We start from the raw sequence: 17,204 nt of genomic DNA on the forward strand, positions 1-17,204 counted from the left end.
ATAAAGTAGTAGCATATTGTATTATTAATTTTGCCTTTCTTTTTTTTTTTTTTAACTATGGTTCAGAGCCGAGAACAGGCTGCCACATGTGGTAGGTGTATCAGTCGGGGTCTCTATAAGAAACAGGTGGCATACTCAAGTCGGGTCATTAGAGGAGCGTTTCATAGAGGGACGATCTATAAAGGTTTGGGTAGGGTGGAGGGGAACCATAGGATCGTGCAGGACCCAGAAGGCTGGTAATAGCCAGGGTCTTCACGACTCCTAGATCTGAAAGTTGAAGGGTGGAAGAAATGATAGCACCCAGAAAGAGAGCTGTGTAGGGTGAGGGGCGCCTTGAGAAGGAACGGAGACTTTTTATCAAAAGACACAACCGACCTGAGGTGATCTGGCAGGGAGGGAACAAGGGGAATAAATACTTCACCTTTAACTCTCCTTCTGCCCTCCAGTTCCTGCTGCTACCGCCTTCCACTGGCTGTACCCAAATGCAAGCTGAGAAGACAAAGGAGATAGCTGATGTTGTCCAGACAGGTGAGCACCCCAGGGCAAAGAGCGGGATGAATGGAAACGTGGATCTGGAGGGGCAAATGGAAAATATCTGGGGTACGGCAGGCTTCATTTCCGTGTTGGAAAAAGACTTGACACTTAAATCTTGGTATCTTAGTGAGACAATGAAACCGTCAGGGCTGGCACTGTGGCAGCAGGTTCAGGGTTATCATTGGTTCACTCTTCAGGTCACCTGAACACACTATAAAAAGTATTGTGCTGGGCATTTTGAGAGAAGCCCCGCAGTGGGAAAAAATCCCAGAAATGCAGTGAATTCTCCTTCCTGATGCGTGCATTTTTAAGAACACAACCCCACTCTATCAAAGCACCTGTTTAGAGCTCTAAACAGTAACTATGACCCCACTGATTTCAAAATTAGATGCTGCTTCCCCTAAGCAAATAGAGTCCAGTTGAGGCAGAGCACCCAGGTTCTCAGTCCTGTTTGTGGCTGGCCACTGTGCTCCTTGCCATGTTGGTACCTTTTAGGTAGTAGCTGAATAGTCTTTTTTTTTTTTTTTCCAGGCCAGGGGACCAGAATAGGATTTATCAGTGCAACCCTGGAAATTGGATTGGCTCTTATGAATGAAGTCGATTGTGGTCTCCCATTTTCTGAATCTGTGAAATCATTCCCCTCTTTCATGAGGTCCGCTTGGAAGAGGGAGGAACGGGGCGCCTTTAGTGACATGACGCTGACAAGCAAATCAATTCGTTCCATTTGTTTCCTCTTTGAAAACAGCAATCCTTGAGCGTTACATAATCTAATCTTCATGCCTCGCTGGTTTGTTCTGTCCTCCTGAGGAATTGGCAGATGGTGCCAATGCGGAGACCCGCGTACACGCCTTGCAAGCCTCATGGTAACAAGAGAGCTTGCTCAGTGTCTGTCTCTGCTGTGGGGTCCCTTGCTGGCATTTGTTTCTCTGGATCGGTTGGCTCTTTAGCATTCCTCAGGCACCACTGGCTTCTTGCCTTGGGCTCTCATTCCAAGATTAATTGCAAACGCTGAAAGCAGATAAAAAGAGAACAGAAAGTGAAGTTGAAAGGGCAGAGAATGTGACAGATCTTTTCTAAAAGCCCTTTTCCTTTTAAAGGCTGAGAGTTTTTGAGATTTTAGCTCCAGACCCTCGACTTCCTCATCCAGCCTGGTCCCCGGGTTATGTACATCCTTGTTGCTGGGTTACACATCATCCGGGGACAGGGCTGGCTGCGTGGAAGCTGGGAGAGTATGCTGGATAAGGTCTCTGATCTCTCACAGTGAGTCACATACCTGCACATACCTGATTGTTCCCCAGATAGGGCAGTTGCCTGGAATCCACCTTCAGGTCAGTGATGTCACCCTTGGTAAAGGAAAATTGTCAGAACGCTGTAAGGTGAGGAGCCTGCCAGCAAGGCCTTGTCAGCCAGAACGACACTACTGAGATGTCCAGGCAAAGACATTGTCTATACATCGCATCCTTTAAACCCCCAGCAACGGCAGCTTCCAAGGAAGCAGAGGCATGGACGTCCTGTGGTGGGGATACTCCTACTGATACTTAGGACCAGAAATCAGCTGACGTGCTCTGCCTTTCAAGTTGTTAAAATACTGAACTACTTCCACGTCAGTTGGTAAAGAGTTACATAAATCTGTGAGCTCCCATCCCTCTGCTCATACGCAAGTCTGTCGAGAGGGTCTTATTTTCAGTAATGTCACGAATAGTTGTGCCTTTCTATGCAGCAACGTGAGCTCCCTATGCCAAACCCATTGTGTTTCCAACCGTGCGGTACCAGGAAGTGTGCTGGGTGTTGGGCCAGGCACGATGCCAAGTGCCACAGATGTAAGCACCCTGCTCACAGACTGCACTGTTGGCTGACTCTGGCTTTGGATGGAACCCCCGGGCAATTAAAACATAGAACCTTCCTGCCTGCGGCCAAAACATGTCTGGTCCTTAAAGGTCACATGTACCTTTATGTCGGCCGTTCACTCAGCACCCAGGTTGTATTATGCTGACGACAGAAATGATCTGTCTGAAGGACAAAAACAAACCAAACCCTGTAGAATCTTCTTTCAGTTCCAACCCCACCCTCCACCCCCTGAGTCCAAGCATAGAAGACTGATTTCTATAAACACAATAATGTTTTGTTTCTTTTAATGTGTTACTCAGTCACTAAATATTAGGTGAGTATCTACTATGCTATTAGATGTCAGTCGCCATACTAAGAGCTGGGTGTCCAATAGTGCGTAAAACGGACCCTGTCTCTGCTTTCATGGAACCTACAGTCTAGTGGGGGGAGACAGATAATAAATGAGGCCACTGTGGTTGGAGTGTCGTGCGGTCATCTGAGCATGGATTGCCTTTCAGCTAATGGAAACTGCACGGATGTAATGATGACTTCCAGCATGTGGTATGTTGATCATATGTATCACACCTCTGCTAGAGTGCAGGGTGTGGCTTCTGTATTAAAGCAGTAATGCATTGGGGGGCGGGCGGGTGATCATGTCATACAGGCAGTCAAGGTCTCAGAGAGGCTGAGAAGTGTTGTGGGAACACTTCTGGATTAGGGGAAGGGAGGAATGTTGTGAATGAGAATGATGGTGACGATATGTTCTAATATTTGGAGGTCAGATGTGCTGTTCTTAAAAGAAGATGGTAACTACTGGCCATCAGTCATCTGTAAGGGATGGAATTTCTTTCATCTATGTTTTTCCTCTCCTTTGCCCTTGAAACCAGGAAACAAATACAGAACTCGCTAGCTTGGAATGAGGGGCACACCCTGCACCCACAAAACCATGGATAGCTAATGGCCTACATAGGAATCAGCTTCTGACAACCTTGGCCTCACTGTCCCAGCCTCCTACCCACGGAATTCAGTAGCCACTATTTTGAAAATTGTAATTCATGTCCCTAAGACAGTCCAGTAGTAGTTTGTTCTACTTGTCTGTATTAATTATTTTTTTGCTCTATCTGTCCTGCTTGCTTGATTTTTCTTTTTATTGTGTTCTAATTTATACATAGTGAGATGTAAAGTCATCACTGTACAGTTCAGTTTTGACACATGTATATATTCTTATAATCCATATTCCTTTTCATTTTATTTTTAAAATCTTGGAATCCTCTTAAGTGATGACCATTTTGGTCCAAAGGCAGATTTTTGGAAAGGAATCCCCTATTCAGTTCACTGACCGCCCTTTTCCCCCACCAATTTTTTTCATCCAATCCTTTCCTGAGTTCTCCAATCATCACAGAAGACTTAAAAACATAAGAACGTTTTGTAATCCCAGCTTTCTGAAACCTAACAGAGAGATTTTGTCATCTGAAAACAAGGGAGAGATTAAGCACAGGATTTGATTCTGTCAACAGCAGCAAGGGACAAGCTCGACATGAAATGTCAGAGAATGAATTCAAGAACACCATGCAGGGGCAGCTGGTTAGCTCAGGTGGTTAGAACGCAGGCTCCTACACCAAGGTTGCCAGTTTGATTTCCACATGGTCCAAGGAGCTGCGCCCTCCACAACTAGACTGAAGACAACTACTTGACTTAGAGCTGACGGGTCCTGGAAAAACACACTGTTCCCCAATTAAAAAAAAAAAAAGAACCACCATGCAAATGCTCCAACAACCTTTTTCAAGACTCTAAACATGACATACAGCCTGGTCAGGAAAGCCCAGTTTTTAAAGGAGTTTGCGACAGGGACATGACGTTACCCAACAGATCTATTAAATGAGAGATCCGTGTTTCCTTTTTTAAGAATTTTGCCCTTAACCCTGCCCTACTCCTTCTGAATGGATTCTCTTAGAAATGGGACATAAAGACAGCTAAACACATTGTGCTCTCTAGACTGAGGTCGTGGTCCCAGGCCCATGTTATCTATTTAACTGCCCTTGTATGCTGGGATGTCTTTCTAGCACTCCAAAACGGCTCTTCTTCTGCATAACTTTCACCAAAGGTTATCCAGTCAAATAATATAACAACGTGTAATTATTTACTAATTACAATTTGTGGAATACTTACAGGCAAGTGAGAGGCTTTTTGTGAAAATGATTTTAAAGCTATAAAGGTATATACAACCCAAAATAATTATTTTAAAATTGTTTCTATGTGACAGGGTACTTCGCAGTAACTATACTCCCATTACATCTCACGGAGAGGCAAGCCATTCTCATTTTCTACATCTAAGACTTTCTATGTCTTAATGATGGTATTTCTGAAATATTTTCTGAATCTGACCCAGCCTATATACATTTAGTCCTTATTATTTCCCCACCAGACTTAAAATTCATAAAAAAAGACATGATGTTCCCTTATTTACTGCTCTATTCCCAATACCTTTCATATGGTGGGCACTCAATCATTTTTGTTAAATGAATGAACCGAGATTCCTAATTGGTTTTGCCTTCAGTGTCCTAGTCCGCTCCACAATGAGTCAGCATTATCTTCAGAAACACAGTTCTGCTTATGTCTTGTACACACTCATAAAACCTTCAAGGACTCTCTATCGTCTATAGAATAAAGGACAAACTCCGGAATAGCACGTTCAAGATCCTTCACGGTCTGGTTTCAAACCACCTTTCCAAGGCCTGTCTTCCAGCCCTTATCGCCCTTCCTCCGCAAACCACTAAATGATTCCCAAACACTATGCAGGTTCATATTCGCAAGCTTTCATTTAAAACTATCCCCTCTGCCTGAAATGACCTTCCTTAGTCATCTGGTGGAATTTTACTTCTTCAAAATGCAGCTCCGATGTCATGTGCTTTAAGCTTTCTCCAACTCCCCTAAAGGTTCGTTCTGCTTTGGTGCTTCCTTATAACCTAGCTTGTCACTCCCATTATATGATAGTGGGTTTTATCCTGTGTGTGTGTGTGTGTGTGTGCGCGCGCGCAATTTCCTTGAGAGCAGGACCTGAATCTTACTGTAATTCTTTAAACATCTCCTGCATCGGATCACTTCTTACCATCTCCCCCACTATCACTCTAGTCCAAGCCATCACTTTCTCTCACCTGTTCCATGTGACAGCACCTGACCGGCTCCAAGTCGCCACACTGCCATCCAACAGTGGACGTGCTGCAAAGCCGTCAATGATCCTTTAACAATGTAGACAACCATATGCCACTCCTCTACCGCAAACCCGCCAGGGGCTTCCCTTCACATTGAGGCAAAAACAAAGCCCTTGGCTATCTGGTCCCTGCCTTCCTCTCCAATTTCATCTCTCCACTCTCCCCCTTGCTCATTCCAGCCTCACTTGTCTCTGCTTCTTGAATATGTTCCCTCCTCAAGACTTTCGAACTATCTCCCCTCTGCCAGGAAGGCTCTTCCCCGGGATATATGCATGGCTTGCTCCCTTCCTTCACTGTGGTTTCTGCTCAAATGTCCCCTCCTCAGAGAGGCCCTCCCTAATCACTCTGTAGCACCCTTCACTAAGCCCTCCTCTCTTATATGCTTTACTTCTCTTCGAAGCACTAAATGTCACCAATTTGTCACCATTAATTTTTCATGCATTTATACAGTTGTTTATTTGTTGCTGAGGATAGAGACTGTTTTGTTCACCCCCATATTTCTAGTGCCTAGGACAGTGCCTGGAAAATAACAGGCACTCAAGTATTTGCTGAATGAGTCGGTGAATCTTTGTATCCCAGGTACCTGACACAGTGCCTAGTTCTAGAAATATTTGTTAAGTGAATGACCAAATTACCACATTTTACAAATAAAATGGAATCTTGGCACATATCCAGAATTATCCAGGATCGGCGGGCGAGTGTTTCATCCATTTGCTCCATGAACATAATCTTGATTTCTTTTATTTACTCTGATATCATAGGTGATGCAACCAGGTTCTTAACTTTTTCAGAAACTAGTTAACTGACAGAGGTCTTGCCCAAGAATATTTAGGGAATTTCAGAAAGGCAACCATGAGTGGCAGAGCATGGATTTAGAATGACCTTCAGCCCACTGCCTCTCATCAGCTCCTGAGGGATTCTGGTAAGGGACCTTATTGTCCGTGATTTACGTGGAATGCGCATTTGTTAATCCTGCCCAACACTGATCATTCTAAGAGCTGGAACAGGTAAGACACTGATTGTCCCCAAACTCTGAGAGGGTGGAGACTTTACACCCTTCATACCGAGTGGACATTGCAATGAGTCTTCAGGGCGCCACATCCTAGCCTGCCTCAGTATTTGTGCTTTAGAAACATGAGTGGTTTTGATACGGCAATTCAGTCCCTTATAGTAGGTGAGCTGGGGAACAATTTGCCACACTTCTCTCATTCACTTTGGCCTCTGGGCAGTTTCTTTCTCGGCTCATCCTGTGTTTCTTAATTCCTTGCATCTGGGTATATAAAAGAAGCAGACAGTACAGAGAAAGGTGAATACTTGGCATGAGTGAAGTGTAGCACATTGGCTATCTGTCCTCCCATCCTTCTGTTGAGGCTCAGTGGTGACCAGACTTGCCCTATTTGCATGCATGGGTGGCATCAGGGCCAGAGACCAGAACAGGGAGAACCTGGGAAGTTCACACCCCACCCCCTTCAGATCTGGAGTATTCTATTGCTAAGCAAGAGTGGTAGATGGAGGGCCTTATAAGGTGCAGGGGAAGGGAACTAGCTTAACTGCATGTGTGTATTCCAGGCACTGGGCTAGGCCTCATATATGCATGGTGTCACTGGATGTTACCAAGAAGTAAGTTATGATTATTACCTGCATTTTACAGAAGAGGTAAACAAGGTTCAGCAAGGTTGATGCCACTTGCCAAATGATCCAGGTGGTAAGTGACAGAGCTGGAATTTGAGATTCAAACCAAGGCCTGTGTGACTCCTACCAAGAGCAAAAATTTCTCTAACATGTAGAAGGGCATGAAGGTGGGGGGTGGGGCACAAGAGCTGAAGGGGCAGCAAATGGGTCCTACCTGAGACTTGATCATCACCAGGCCCTGTAAAGTCCATGCTATACAGATGCCACCCGGCTTCTTGTCTGACAACTGAAAATTCTGTGGCTGATTTACCAGGGTCATCCTGGCCCCACTCCATGGTCTTGGGACTGAGGAAGTGCTCACAGAGTGCAGCCTGTCCTTCCAACAGTGTCCTTCCGTGCCATTCCGGCCCCTGCGTTTGTAAGCAGTGGTGTCATAGAGTACCTTCATCCTCCTTGGGTCTCTACTGTACTGCACCATTCTCGTCCTCAGTTCCAAAGTTGTACCCCCTAGGGAGTGTACCCCGCCTGCATTTCTGGAGGTTCTGCGGTTCCGGGTCATTGTGGGAGCCTCCAGGCGTGTTAAGGGGCAGTGCCCGCGATACCAAAGTCTGGCCATCTTTGGGACTCTTCGCCAAGCCTCTTCCCTTGCGCTCCCGGCTCGGCGCCGCAGCGCCCCCTCCGCCGCCAGGGGCCGCCCGGAAGCGGGGCTCCTCGAGCGCGGGGCGGGGAAAGGGGCGGGGCTCAGCGGTACCTGGGCCTCCGGGGAGCTGGGGGTGGGCTCTCCGGGGACAACCGGCTGCTCCCCCAGATCTTCATCTCCAGCCGCCGGGGAGCTCAGGGCTCGGGGCGTAGAGGCTGTGCTGTCACATGGGTGGCGGCGACGGGGCCGCATTTAAGCGGCCGGGGTACGGCGCCCGCCTCCAGCGCATCCTCGGGCTTGGCTCCGGCCGGGCGTCCCGCTCTCTGACCACCCGGGGCCCGGAGTCGCGCCGCACCGCGCCGCCCCCGCCGGGCCATGCGAGAGCGGGCCCCGCCGCGATGAGCTCGCACATCGCCAAAAGCGAGTCCAAGACATCGCTGCTGAAGGCGGCGGCCACGAGCGGGGGCAGCCGGGTTCCCCGCCACGGCCCTGTCCGGGAGCCAGGGCTGCCCAGCCGCCGGACACCTGGCACGCCGCCGCCGTCCGGGGATCCCAGTTCGCGGAGGCCCCTGTGCCGGCCGGCGCCGCGGGAGGAGGGCCCGCGGGGGAGCCGGCGCGGGCTCCCCCAGGCACACTGCAGGCCCCGGGAGGCGCTGCCGGCCGCGGCGTCCCGACCTTCGCCGCCGTCGCCGCTGCCGCCGGCCCGAGGGCGGGATGGGGAGGAACGGGGGCTGTCCCCGGCGCTTGGCCTCCGGGGCTCGCTGCGAGCCCCGGGTCATGGGGTCTCCGCTCCAGTCGCCACGTCCGAGGCAGACCCGTTCCTCCACCGGCTGCGCCCCATGCTCAGCTCCGCCTTCGGCCAGGTAAGGGTTGCGCCTCCTGTCCGCGCGCGCTGGAGAGGCGCTCGGGACGAGACCGTGGCTGCGCACCCACAGCCTTCTTCTGCTGCCCGCAGCCCCCTGGGTCATGCTCCCCTAGTCCTCCTGCAGCTTTGCGCCCTTGCCCGCGCTCCTCCTCCCCGGTGCCTGATTCAGCACCCTGTGCGCTGTCCACACTCTCGGCCTCTTATGGGCGAAACACCATCGCATAGCCCTCTTTCACCTGCCAGGATAATTCAGTCCTGAAAGGGAATGACCTCCACAAACCGCCTGGAGATTTGCAAGGATCAAGGAGGGGGGCTCTGAGCAGGTGGCGCCGAATCCACTCCTCTGGCCTCTGGCTAAGACCACCAGTGAGTGACCCAAGAGAGCAATGCGTTTGGAGTCTTGGGGTCAAGAGTGGGGACCTCGAGGCACGCAGCTTTGCTTGGGGATGAGGGACCGTAGCCATTGCGTGTGGTGGCCCCCAAACCTGGGAAAAAGTTAGGAGAGCTAAAATATGAGAAGAGAGAAGTGTCTGGGTAGACACTTCTGGGTAGAGGGGCTGTACAGAGCTATTGCTCAAACTGGAACTTTGAGGTGTTTCAAGGAGGTTGTCATTAGGGTGGCATTTGTTCAGTTGTGTGTCATAGGACGTGGAATAACAACCAGAGACCCCTAGCTTGAGCTGGTGTGCGTTCTAGGGTCAGGAAGGTCATGAAGGGGTTACCAGTGGCTCCTTTGGTCTCCTCTAGGTCTTTCTCTCAAGGGTCCCAGGCAGCTGGGCATCTGCCCTTTAAAAACAGCCATGTAGTCATAATCCAGGTCTACAGTTTGGGGATTGTGCTGCTGGAGAGAGAGGCTCAGCAGAAAGGAACCTGTGAACTCCTGAGCAAAGCCAGGATTTCCTCTAGTTTTGAGCCCATAATTAAATCAAGCTCACTGGCACAGCATTGAGACAGTTCTGCGGCAGCCAAGGAGGGGCGTGATACAGAGGTCTGATCAGAGTGTTTGCATGGTGTGTGGGGGGAGGGGGGAGCTGAGCAGCTCTGTGCTAGGATGTAGTGTAAAGAAGCTGCTGTAAGCTCCTGGCTTGCCACGCTGGATCAGGATTCCAAGGAGGCCGTGTGTGTTTTGCTTCAGATCTGCACATTCCTTTTCAACATCCTACTTCGCAGCAGCTGATGCCGGTGGAGGTCTGACATGAAGGCAGCTGCACGTGGATTCGGGTCACACGGGGCTGCCGTGGTGGTGCGACAGGGCAGCAGTGTACGGCTTTGTTCCTGCAGGGAGCCCTTGTTAGCCAAGTTAGATGGAAGCAGTTCTTCAGCATAGCGATCTGGAAGTGTAGCTGTGAGAGTTAGTGCAGCAACATGTTGAGAGAGAAGTTCACTGTAGTGGCTTGCACGAGGAGGTGCAGGGTGTTTAGCGCAGCAGTGGTCTGTGGAGTGGGTCTGCCTTGCAAAAGGGATGCTGTGTTGTTGAATTGGTGACATTTATTTATCAAATGTTTTTTGAGTTCCTCCTTTGCTCAGGCACTTGCTTGGCTTTAGGGAGAAAACAGTGAACCAGATAGCCAAGGTTGTGGCTATTGTGCAGCTTACCATTGAGCAGTTTGGGAGGGTAGATCCTTGGCCCAGAATCATGCACTTTCTGGTTATTTAGTTTGCTGGTGATCTGACTTCGTTCCTGGAAAAAGAGCCCTTTCTTTCCAGTCTTGCAGAATTTGCCTGCATGGGCTCTTTGTGAGCTCAGAGTGTCTCAGCTACCTGATTTTCTTCCTCCTTCTACTTTCTTAGTCATTAAATGAAGAACATTCTCCAGCCCAGTCAGTGTTCTGAAATGTCACCAGAGTCACCTGAGTCGGGAAGAGCTGGAAGGTCCCATCAAATATTTACTACCTCCCTCTGGAAGCTCTTGCCTCTGGAGCTGCAGACTTTTTCTTTAAAGCTCAGCACATTCAGTTTGAGCTTCCTGCTGACAGCTCGAAGGCATCTGCTTGGACAATAGCAACAACAACAAAACCCAGCCTGGGACTTTTGTGTCCAGTCTCCAGTCTCCTGTGATGAACTGGAATAAGTCTTTCTTTCCCTTGTTTTTGCATTGTGACTTCTGTCCTTAGAGACCAGGGTCAGGACCAAGAGAAGGGAAAGAGTTTTCTGAATATAGAAACTGGCAGATAGAATCTGCTTAAGGCAAAATATAGCCCTGGGGAAGTATATGTTTCATGCCTTCCAAGTTCATTTTTTTTTAAACCTTAAGTGAATCTCTTAACCTCACCCAGCCTATTTCTTTTATCTGCAAAAAAAAAAAAGAAAGGTAGTCATAGTACCTCAACGGGTTTGCGGGAGATGAAATAGGATATGGAGATACGTACAGAGCGTGGCCCAGTGTGCAGCCCAGAACAAAGGTTCTAGCAATGTTCGCTATCGTAGTTGCTGCTGCTGATTAACTACCAAGGGCTGTGTCAGGCCTTCTTTTTTTCATTTCTAACAGAGTCAGGGAGAGCCAGTTCAAAGTGACACTGAAGGTACCAAGACAGACTCCTACATTAGGGAGAACAGGAATTAGGATTCTTCCAGGGATCTCACAGAGCATCCTTACTGCCTGTAGGGAGACAATGTGGTTTTAGGGCTAAGGCATGGAATGCTGGCTTGGGAGATAGTAGAGCTGCAGGTTCCAATCCCAGATCTGTCATTGCCTATTGCCGGGATCTTGAGCCTCTTATTTTCTCTCCCTGGTCTGGGTTTCTTCATTCAGCAATGAGATTGACAAAACCTACCTTGCAGAGTTATTATGAGGGTTATACAAGATTAAGGATGTCAGATGGCCTGGCTCAGAGTGGGTGCTGGACAAAGGGCACCCTTCATTAATGTTATGATTATTAATAGAGTAATTGTCTGAATGAGGGCCTACGTAAGGTACTTTGAAAGCTGTCTCTGAGCCCAGTGAGGAAGGCCATTAAAAGAAGGAGCTGAATGTACTCTCTAGCTAGTACTCTCTTTGTGGCCAGCTATGGACATGCCACCCAGCTGCCTAGAAAGAAGATGTGGTATCAGAAATTAACCCAGAATAGACATGACTGGGGGGCAACTCTTGGCATTGGGTCTTGGAAAACTATTTTAAAAATAGTCTTTCTGCTCCTTACCCTAAGTTTGGGAAGAAACACCCCTTGTAGAGGAAGCGAATGCGAATAAAGCCCACAGCTCTGCCCTGTTATTCTTTTTCTAGGTATAGAGACATCTCTTTTGATTTGGGTAGGTGATTCCAGTTCCCAAACTGCTTTGCACATAGTAGGATCACTATGATCCTATATCCTAATGAGTGAATCAATGAATGAAGGACTGATACCTCCAGGCTCTGGACTGCAGAGCTTTCTTAGCTCCTATAGGTTAGATGGGGGTGAAAGACCATGCTGGTTTGGCTCCTAACAGATGCACTCACACTGGGCCTATGTTCCTAGGATAAGGGCTATGTATAGCATTCACTTCCTGCCTGGCCAAGTCTCTCCCTACTGCTCTCTGAGAAGGCTGGGAGCCCCTATTGCCTTTCCTCTGGAGCCTGAGGTGTCGGTTTGTGGTTGATATCAATCATAGAGACCCCCAGGATATCTGGATTTGCCTCTGGCTGTTTTGGGGACGCAACCAGGGTACTTGAGACCTCAGTCTGGAGCCCACTAAACAATTGACAAAATATCTTCTCATTATCTTATCTTCACAGCAACCTGTGATGGTAGTATTATCTTCCTCCATTTTAGAGATGAGGAAACAAGACTCAAGAGAGGGGAAGTGGCTTGTCCAAACGTCACACAGGACTGTGATGTGGTCTGCCTACCTCTGAACAACCCGCCTGTGCCACACCATGCTGGTTTGGTGGGAAGTCACCTACGTGTGTTTCCTATTTGTCAGAGGCATCCACAAAGCACCTCTCAGGTTACGACCCAGCTTTTGCTGAGTGTCTTAGCACTGGGCTGCCATCCAAGTTCAAATGCTGGTGATAGAACTGATCAGGGCCATTGAAGGCCAGCCTCCCTCCTAATTAGGAATAATCAGCAACAGGTTTATCCTTCTCATCCCTCTGATCCTATTATTCCACTCCATAACTCAAAGTGTGGCTTCCGGGGCCCCAGACGCTGCTGCCACAGTGAGTAGAGATGGGGAGGTGGGGCTGAGGGGTGTGCTTTGTTCCTTCGAGAAGTCCCCACTGTTCAGCCCTTTAAAAATTTTTCGGCTAAAGGTCAAGCCATCTGCCCGTTCCAAATCACCAGTTGTCCCTGTCACTAGGACCACCCGCACCCTACATGCTCAAGCAAGCTGTGGGTTTGAATCCCTAAATCCCTTGCTGCCGTTAAGCCTCAAGCTAATGTTAGCACCCTCCTCCCTAAAGAAGGATGGGAGTTCTTCAAAGTGCGTGACTTTTCCATTGGGGCCTGGTTTTGCTGCCTCCTGTTTCCAAGGACAGAGGTATATCCCAAGGTCGAGAAGTGGGTGCTGTGCTCAGGCTGGCCTGCAGGGGGCAGGAGTCACCAGGTCTGATGGATGTCCTCTGAGTGAATGGAGACCACACCCAGCCCTTTAGGACCCATGCTGGGCAGGGGAACGGGAACCTTTGAGGTGCCTGGCACTGTACCAAGCCCTTTGCATGTATTATCTCATTAAATCCTCACAACAGTCCTAGTGAGGAAAGGGTTATTAGAGGACCCATTTTATAAATAAAGAAACTGAGGCTGAGACAGATGAACACATCCTCAAGGTCATATAGTTGCTAGGCAGCAGGGTAAGATTTGAACCCAAGTCTGTCTGACTCCACAGTCCAAGCTCTTAGCCTCTGTCAGTAGTTCTCAGCCCCGGCTGCAGGTTAGAATTACTTGGACTACTCAACACCACCAATGTCCAGGGCCCACCGACACCTAATAAAACAGAATCTCTGGGGAAGCTCCCCAGTGAGCCTAATCTGCAGCCAGCATTGAGCATCTCTGCTTTATGCTGTGCTACTGTGCTGCCTTTTCATGTACCTGCCCATGTACTTAGTATGAATTGGGTTTGTACCTGGAGCCTAACCCATCTTTCCCCTTGGGTCCCTGGTGAGCTTTGGTTTTTCAAAAAAGTCTGCAGATGGTCAGTTTTCTAGCTTTGGTCTATAAGCCTTTCCTGATCCCCCCTGAATAAGTCAGATCCTTCTGTTTCACATTCTCAGAGTCTTTGCGTTTCCCCTTCATAGCATTTACCAGGAATGTAATTAAATAAGTGTGTTTCTAGCTCTTTAATATCGCTTGTCCACCTGCTAGAGTGTAAGCTCTCGGAAAGCAGGGACCATGTTTATCTTAGTCCCCACAATATTCCCAGACCCGGGCACAGTGCCTGGCACACGAACATGGGACAAAATGATACTTCTTTCTTCCATTTGAATAATTCCCTGTTATGTGCCATGCACTTTCCCATGTGTACTTTATAAGCAAGAGAGAAGAAGCCCCGTTTTCCAGGCGAGGAAACTGAAGCTGTGGAATGTGAGAAGCCAGAAGCTGGCAGAGCCAGGACTCAACCCCAGGCCTGCAGATCAGAACCTTGCCATGCATCTGAGTTCACTGCGGTTCCTCATGACCCTGACCTCTGCCCCCTGCCCGCCAGAGAAGCTCCTTCATGCTGTTTCCAAGGAACGGCTTTGAAGAAGGCACTTAAGTTGGCTCCTCACTCTTCCAATTCCAACTCCCCAGGGCCTTCCCCTCCTTTCCTGCCCTTCAGGCGTCAACAAACCCCCAGGCTCCTCCCTCTGTCCTCAGGGGGTGCCCCTCCTCCTCCATACCCCCCTCCAGAGGTTTGGCCCAAACAAAGCTGCTGAATAACTCCCCTGATTAAACCATTCCCGTGTCGTCAGCTGTAGCACTGTCCTCCAGAGCTATCCAGGGTCCTCCTTCCCCAGCTCCCTGGGAGCCAGCTGTGGTACCTTCTGGGCAGCGGCCTCCACCCGTCTTCCCTAGTGGGCGTTCTGATCAGCCACCCAAAACTGGACAAAATGTCCCCGGGAGAGCCTCTCTCGACTGAAAACTCAGACAGGATGCATGTAAGTGTTGTTGCATCAGGGGCTGGCAAGGGTTTGGCTTCCAGACCTATCTCTGGTGCCCCCTGCTGGGAAAAGCTGGGTGCAGGGAAATGGGCGCCTCCTTTCTTGGATCATCGATCGGGCTGGAGCCCTAGGTCTCAAAGGTGACATCTGAGTCTTGAGGTGACCTCACGTCAAAGCTGGAACCTGGAGGGATGAGGAAGATCCAGTCGTGGGACCCTGAAGACCGCTTTGCCAAGGGCAGCTTCTCTGCTCGACACCCTAAGGAAGCCGGGGAAAGTTCCTCGCTGGGGATTAGGGAGACGGTTCATAGCCCTGCTCACACCCTGTGTGCCAGCACTGCCTCCATCGTGTCCCCCTCAGGGCCGTCTCATGGTTTCTCTTGGGCTGGAGAGACCACACACACGGCGGAGGGTGCACAAGGAGCTTTTCACTGCTGTTGGCTCAGCTGGACTTCCAGTCCCCTGAGCCTCATCTCATTTCAATGACGAGGCAAGTGTGAAAAATGGAGCATGATGGAGACGTCACCAGATCTCCCAGGCCCTCAACTGGAGCTGCCTACTTTCAATCGAGCTGTGATTGCCAGGGGGTAATTAGGAATTAGGATGCGTGTTTGTCCCTGGGTGCTTTTGAATGTGTGTGCGTGTGCATGTGCGTGTGTGTGTGTGTGTGTGTGTGTGTGTGTATGCACACACAAGGCGGGTTGCTGGGAGGCACCCTGACTTTGGGGACCCGAACTAGCCTGCTTCCCCTTCTGGGTCTGCTGGCCTAATTCCCAGCTGCAGCTGCCATTCTGGGCCCCCTGCCCCGAGACAATCTCCCCACAGATTTGGCAGCCGGGAGAGGAGGGGCCAGGGGAAGGGGAATGAACCGGAGAGAGGACTGAACGCTAATCTGATGGAGATGATCCGGCAGCCTTCTCCAGCTCAGCTGCTCTCTGCCATTAGTCGCTCTCTGCGCGATTTTTTCTGTGCCCTGCACGCTCCCCTCCTGCCTTTATCTCCTTAAGAAAGTGCCCAGAAAGTTAAACCCACACACACAATCCACCAAATAAAAAGAGAAAGAAAGAGCAGGAGCAGGCAGACGAGTGAGAGAGCACGCGCGCAAGAGAGAGGGCTCAGATCCGTCCTGGAGGAAGACCGGCACGGGCAGAGGGAGGCTGGGGTTGGCGGTGACCGGGACTAAGGTCTCTTAGCCCCCAGGAGCCTCCTTCATGGACCCAGGGATCCTGAGAGGGGCTGCCTCGGCTTAGGATGGGCAACTGTGTCAAGTCTCCACTGAGAAATCTCTCAAGGAAGGTATGTTTCTGGAGTTCCCAAGACCTGGGGCAGGGGATTGGAGCACCTTTCCATCTGTCCCAGAGGCGGGGCACGGAGCAGGTGGGCATCTGAAGCTTGCCACCTTTTGAGTGGGTTCTGTCTAGAGCTGCTTCCCTGTTCCGACCTCCAGATTCTGTCCTGTCACAGCTTTTTGTGTCTCCAGGCTCTGAGCTGAAGTTAGGACTTGGAGCTGCGTGGGGGACTGTGTTTGGGAATTTGTACAAGATGACGGACAGAATCACATTGTTCTGGGATGTAAAATGAAAAGCATAGGTCCTTAGGATGTCGGAGTGGACAGACCCCTTGGAGCTGGCAGGATCAGAAGAGGGTTGAGCTGAGTTTTTACCCTGCTGCTGCTAAGGCCTTCCCAGCAGTAGGGCCGGGAGCTTACTCGCCTCCTTTGAGGGTCTCTGGTCCTCCCTGGTGGTCTCTAAGCCTTCAGAGTTGGAGGTTTTGAAGTAGATCCTGTGGCTGCTGAAAGGAACCAAGCAGGGCATCCCCCTCTTACCCTCGATTGTCCTTGAGTCAGGTCAGAGAATCTCAACTAGGACTGGAATTGTTTGCATTAATAAGTAAGATGTATGAGCAAAGGTGTCTATACACATATGTTGTTTTCTGTAGCGGATTTATTGCGTATGCACCAGGATAATATCCTTTTGCGAGAATTCCTTTCGGAAAGCAAATAGTCACCTCCAAAGCACCTTTCATGCAAGTCTGGGCTTGCATCTATAAGGTTTTGCTTCAAGTGTTTCTAGCCCCCTGTAGTCAGGCCATAGCAGAAACTCATAGATATTATTTAAAGGAAGAAGGAATAATAGGGATGTTTTCCTGCAGTGCTTTCTTTTTGCAGACAAGGAAGTTAATTGCCACTCAGGTTAAGTGACTACCCATGGTCACAGGTTAGCTAATGGCACCTCTGCTCCCAACCCTATCCTAAATCCTCGGTCAGTTTGATAGCCTCTCAATTTAGGACATTTTGAGATTTCCTGCTTATCATCTTCCTCGTTGAGCTAAGCCGCTCACATCAAATTCCTTTTAATCTTCACTGTTCCTTGGATCTTTCTGAGGGTTGACTGTTTCTTCTGTGTACCCTCCCCCCTTCATTTGTCTTCTTCTTAGAGGG

The 17,204-nt window shown here is 49.6% G+C and overlaps 1 protein-coding gene across 6 annotated transcripts in view; it reads left to right on the top strand.

The window, feature by feature from the left end:
• Positions 1-498: 498 nt before the first annotated feature.
• CABP1 (calcium binding protein 1) overlaps positions 499-17,204 on the top strand; it is a 29,249-nt gene continuing 12,543 nt past the window's right edge. The window contains exon 1 of one of the 6 annotated variants that reach the window (XM_019649123.1): positions 499-528. In XM_019649123.1, coding sequence (XP_019504668.1) covers positions 514-528 — 15 coding nt within the window. In that variant the 5' untranslated portion in view covers positions 499-513. Of the gene's footprint in view, positions 529-7,972; positions 8,709-12,134; positions 14,763-14,813; positions 16,061-17,204 lie in introns of those variants that run through there. The other 5 variants (XM_019649118.1, XM_019649119.1, XM_019649121.1 and 2 more) reach the window with 5 other exon arrangements.

Source organism: Hipposideros armiger, unplaced genomic scaffold (assembly GCF_001890085.2).
Source record: "Hipposideros armiger isolate ML-2016 unplaced genomic scaffold, ASM189008v1 scaffold_129, whole genome shotgun sequence".
Classification (NCBI taxonomy): Eukaryota; Metazoa; Chordata; class Mammalia; order Chiroptera; family Hipposideridae; genus Hipposideros; species Hipposideros armiger.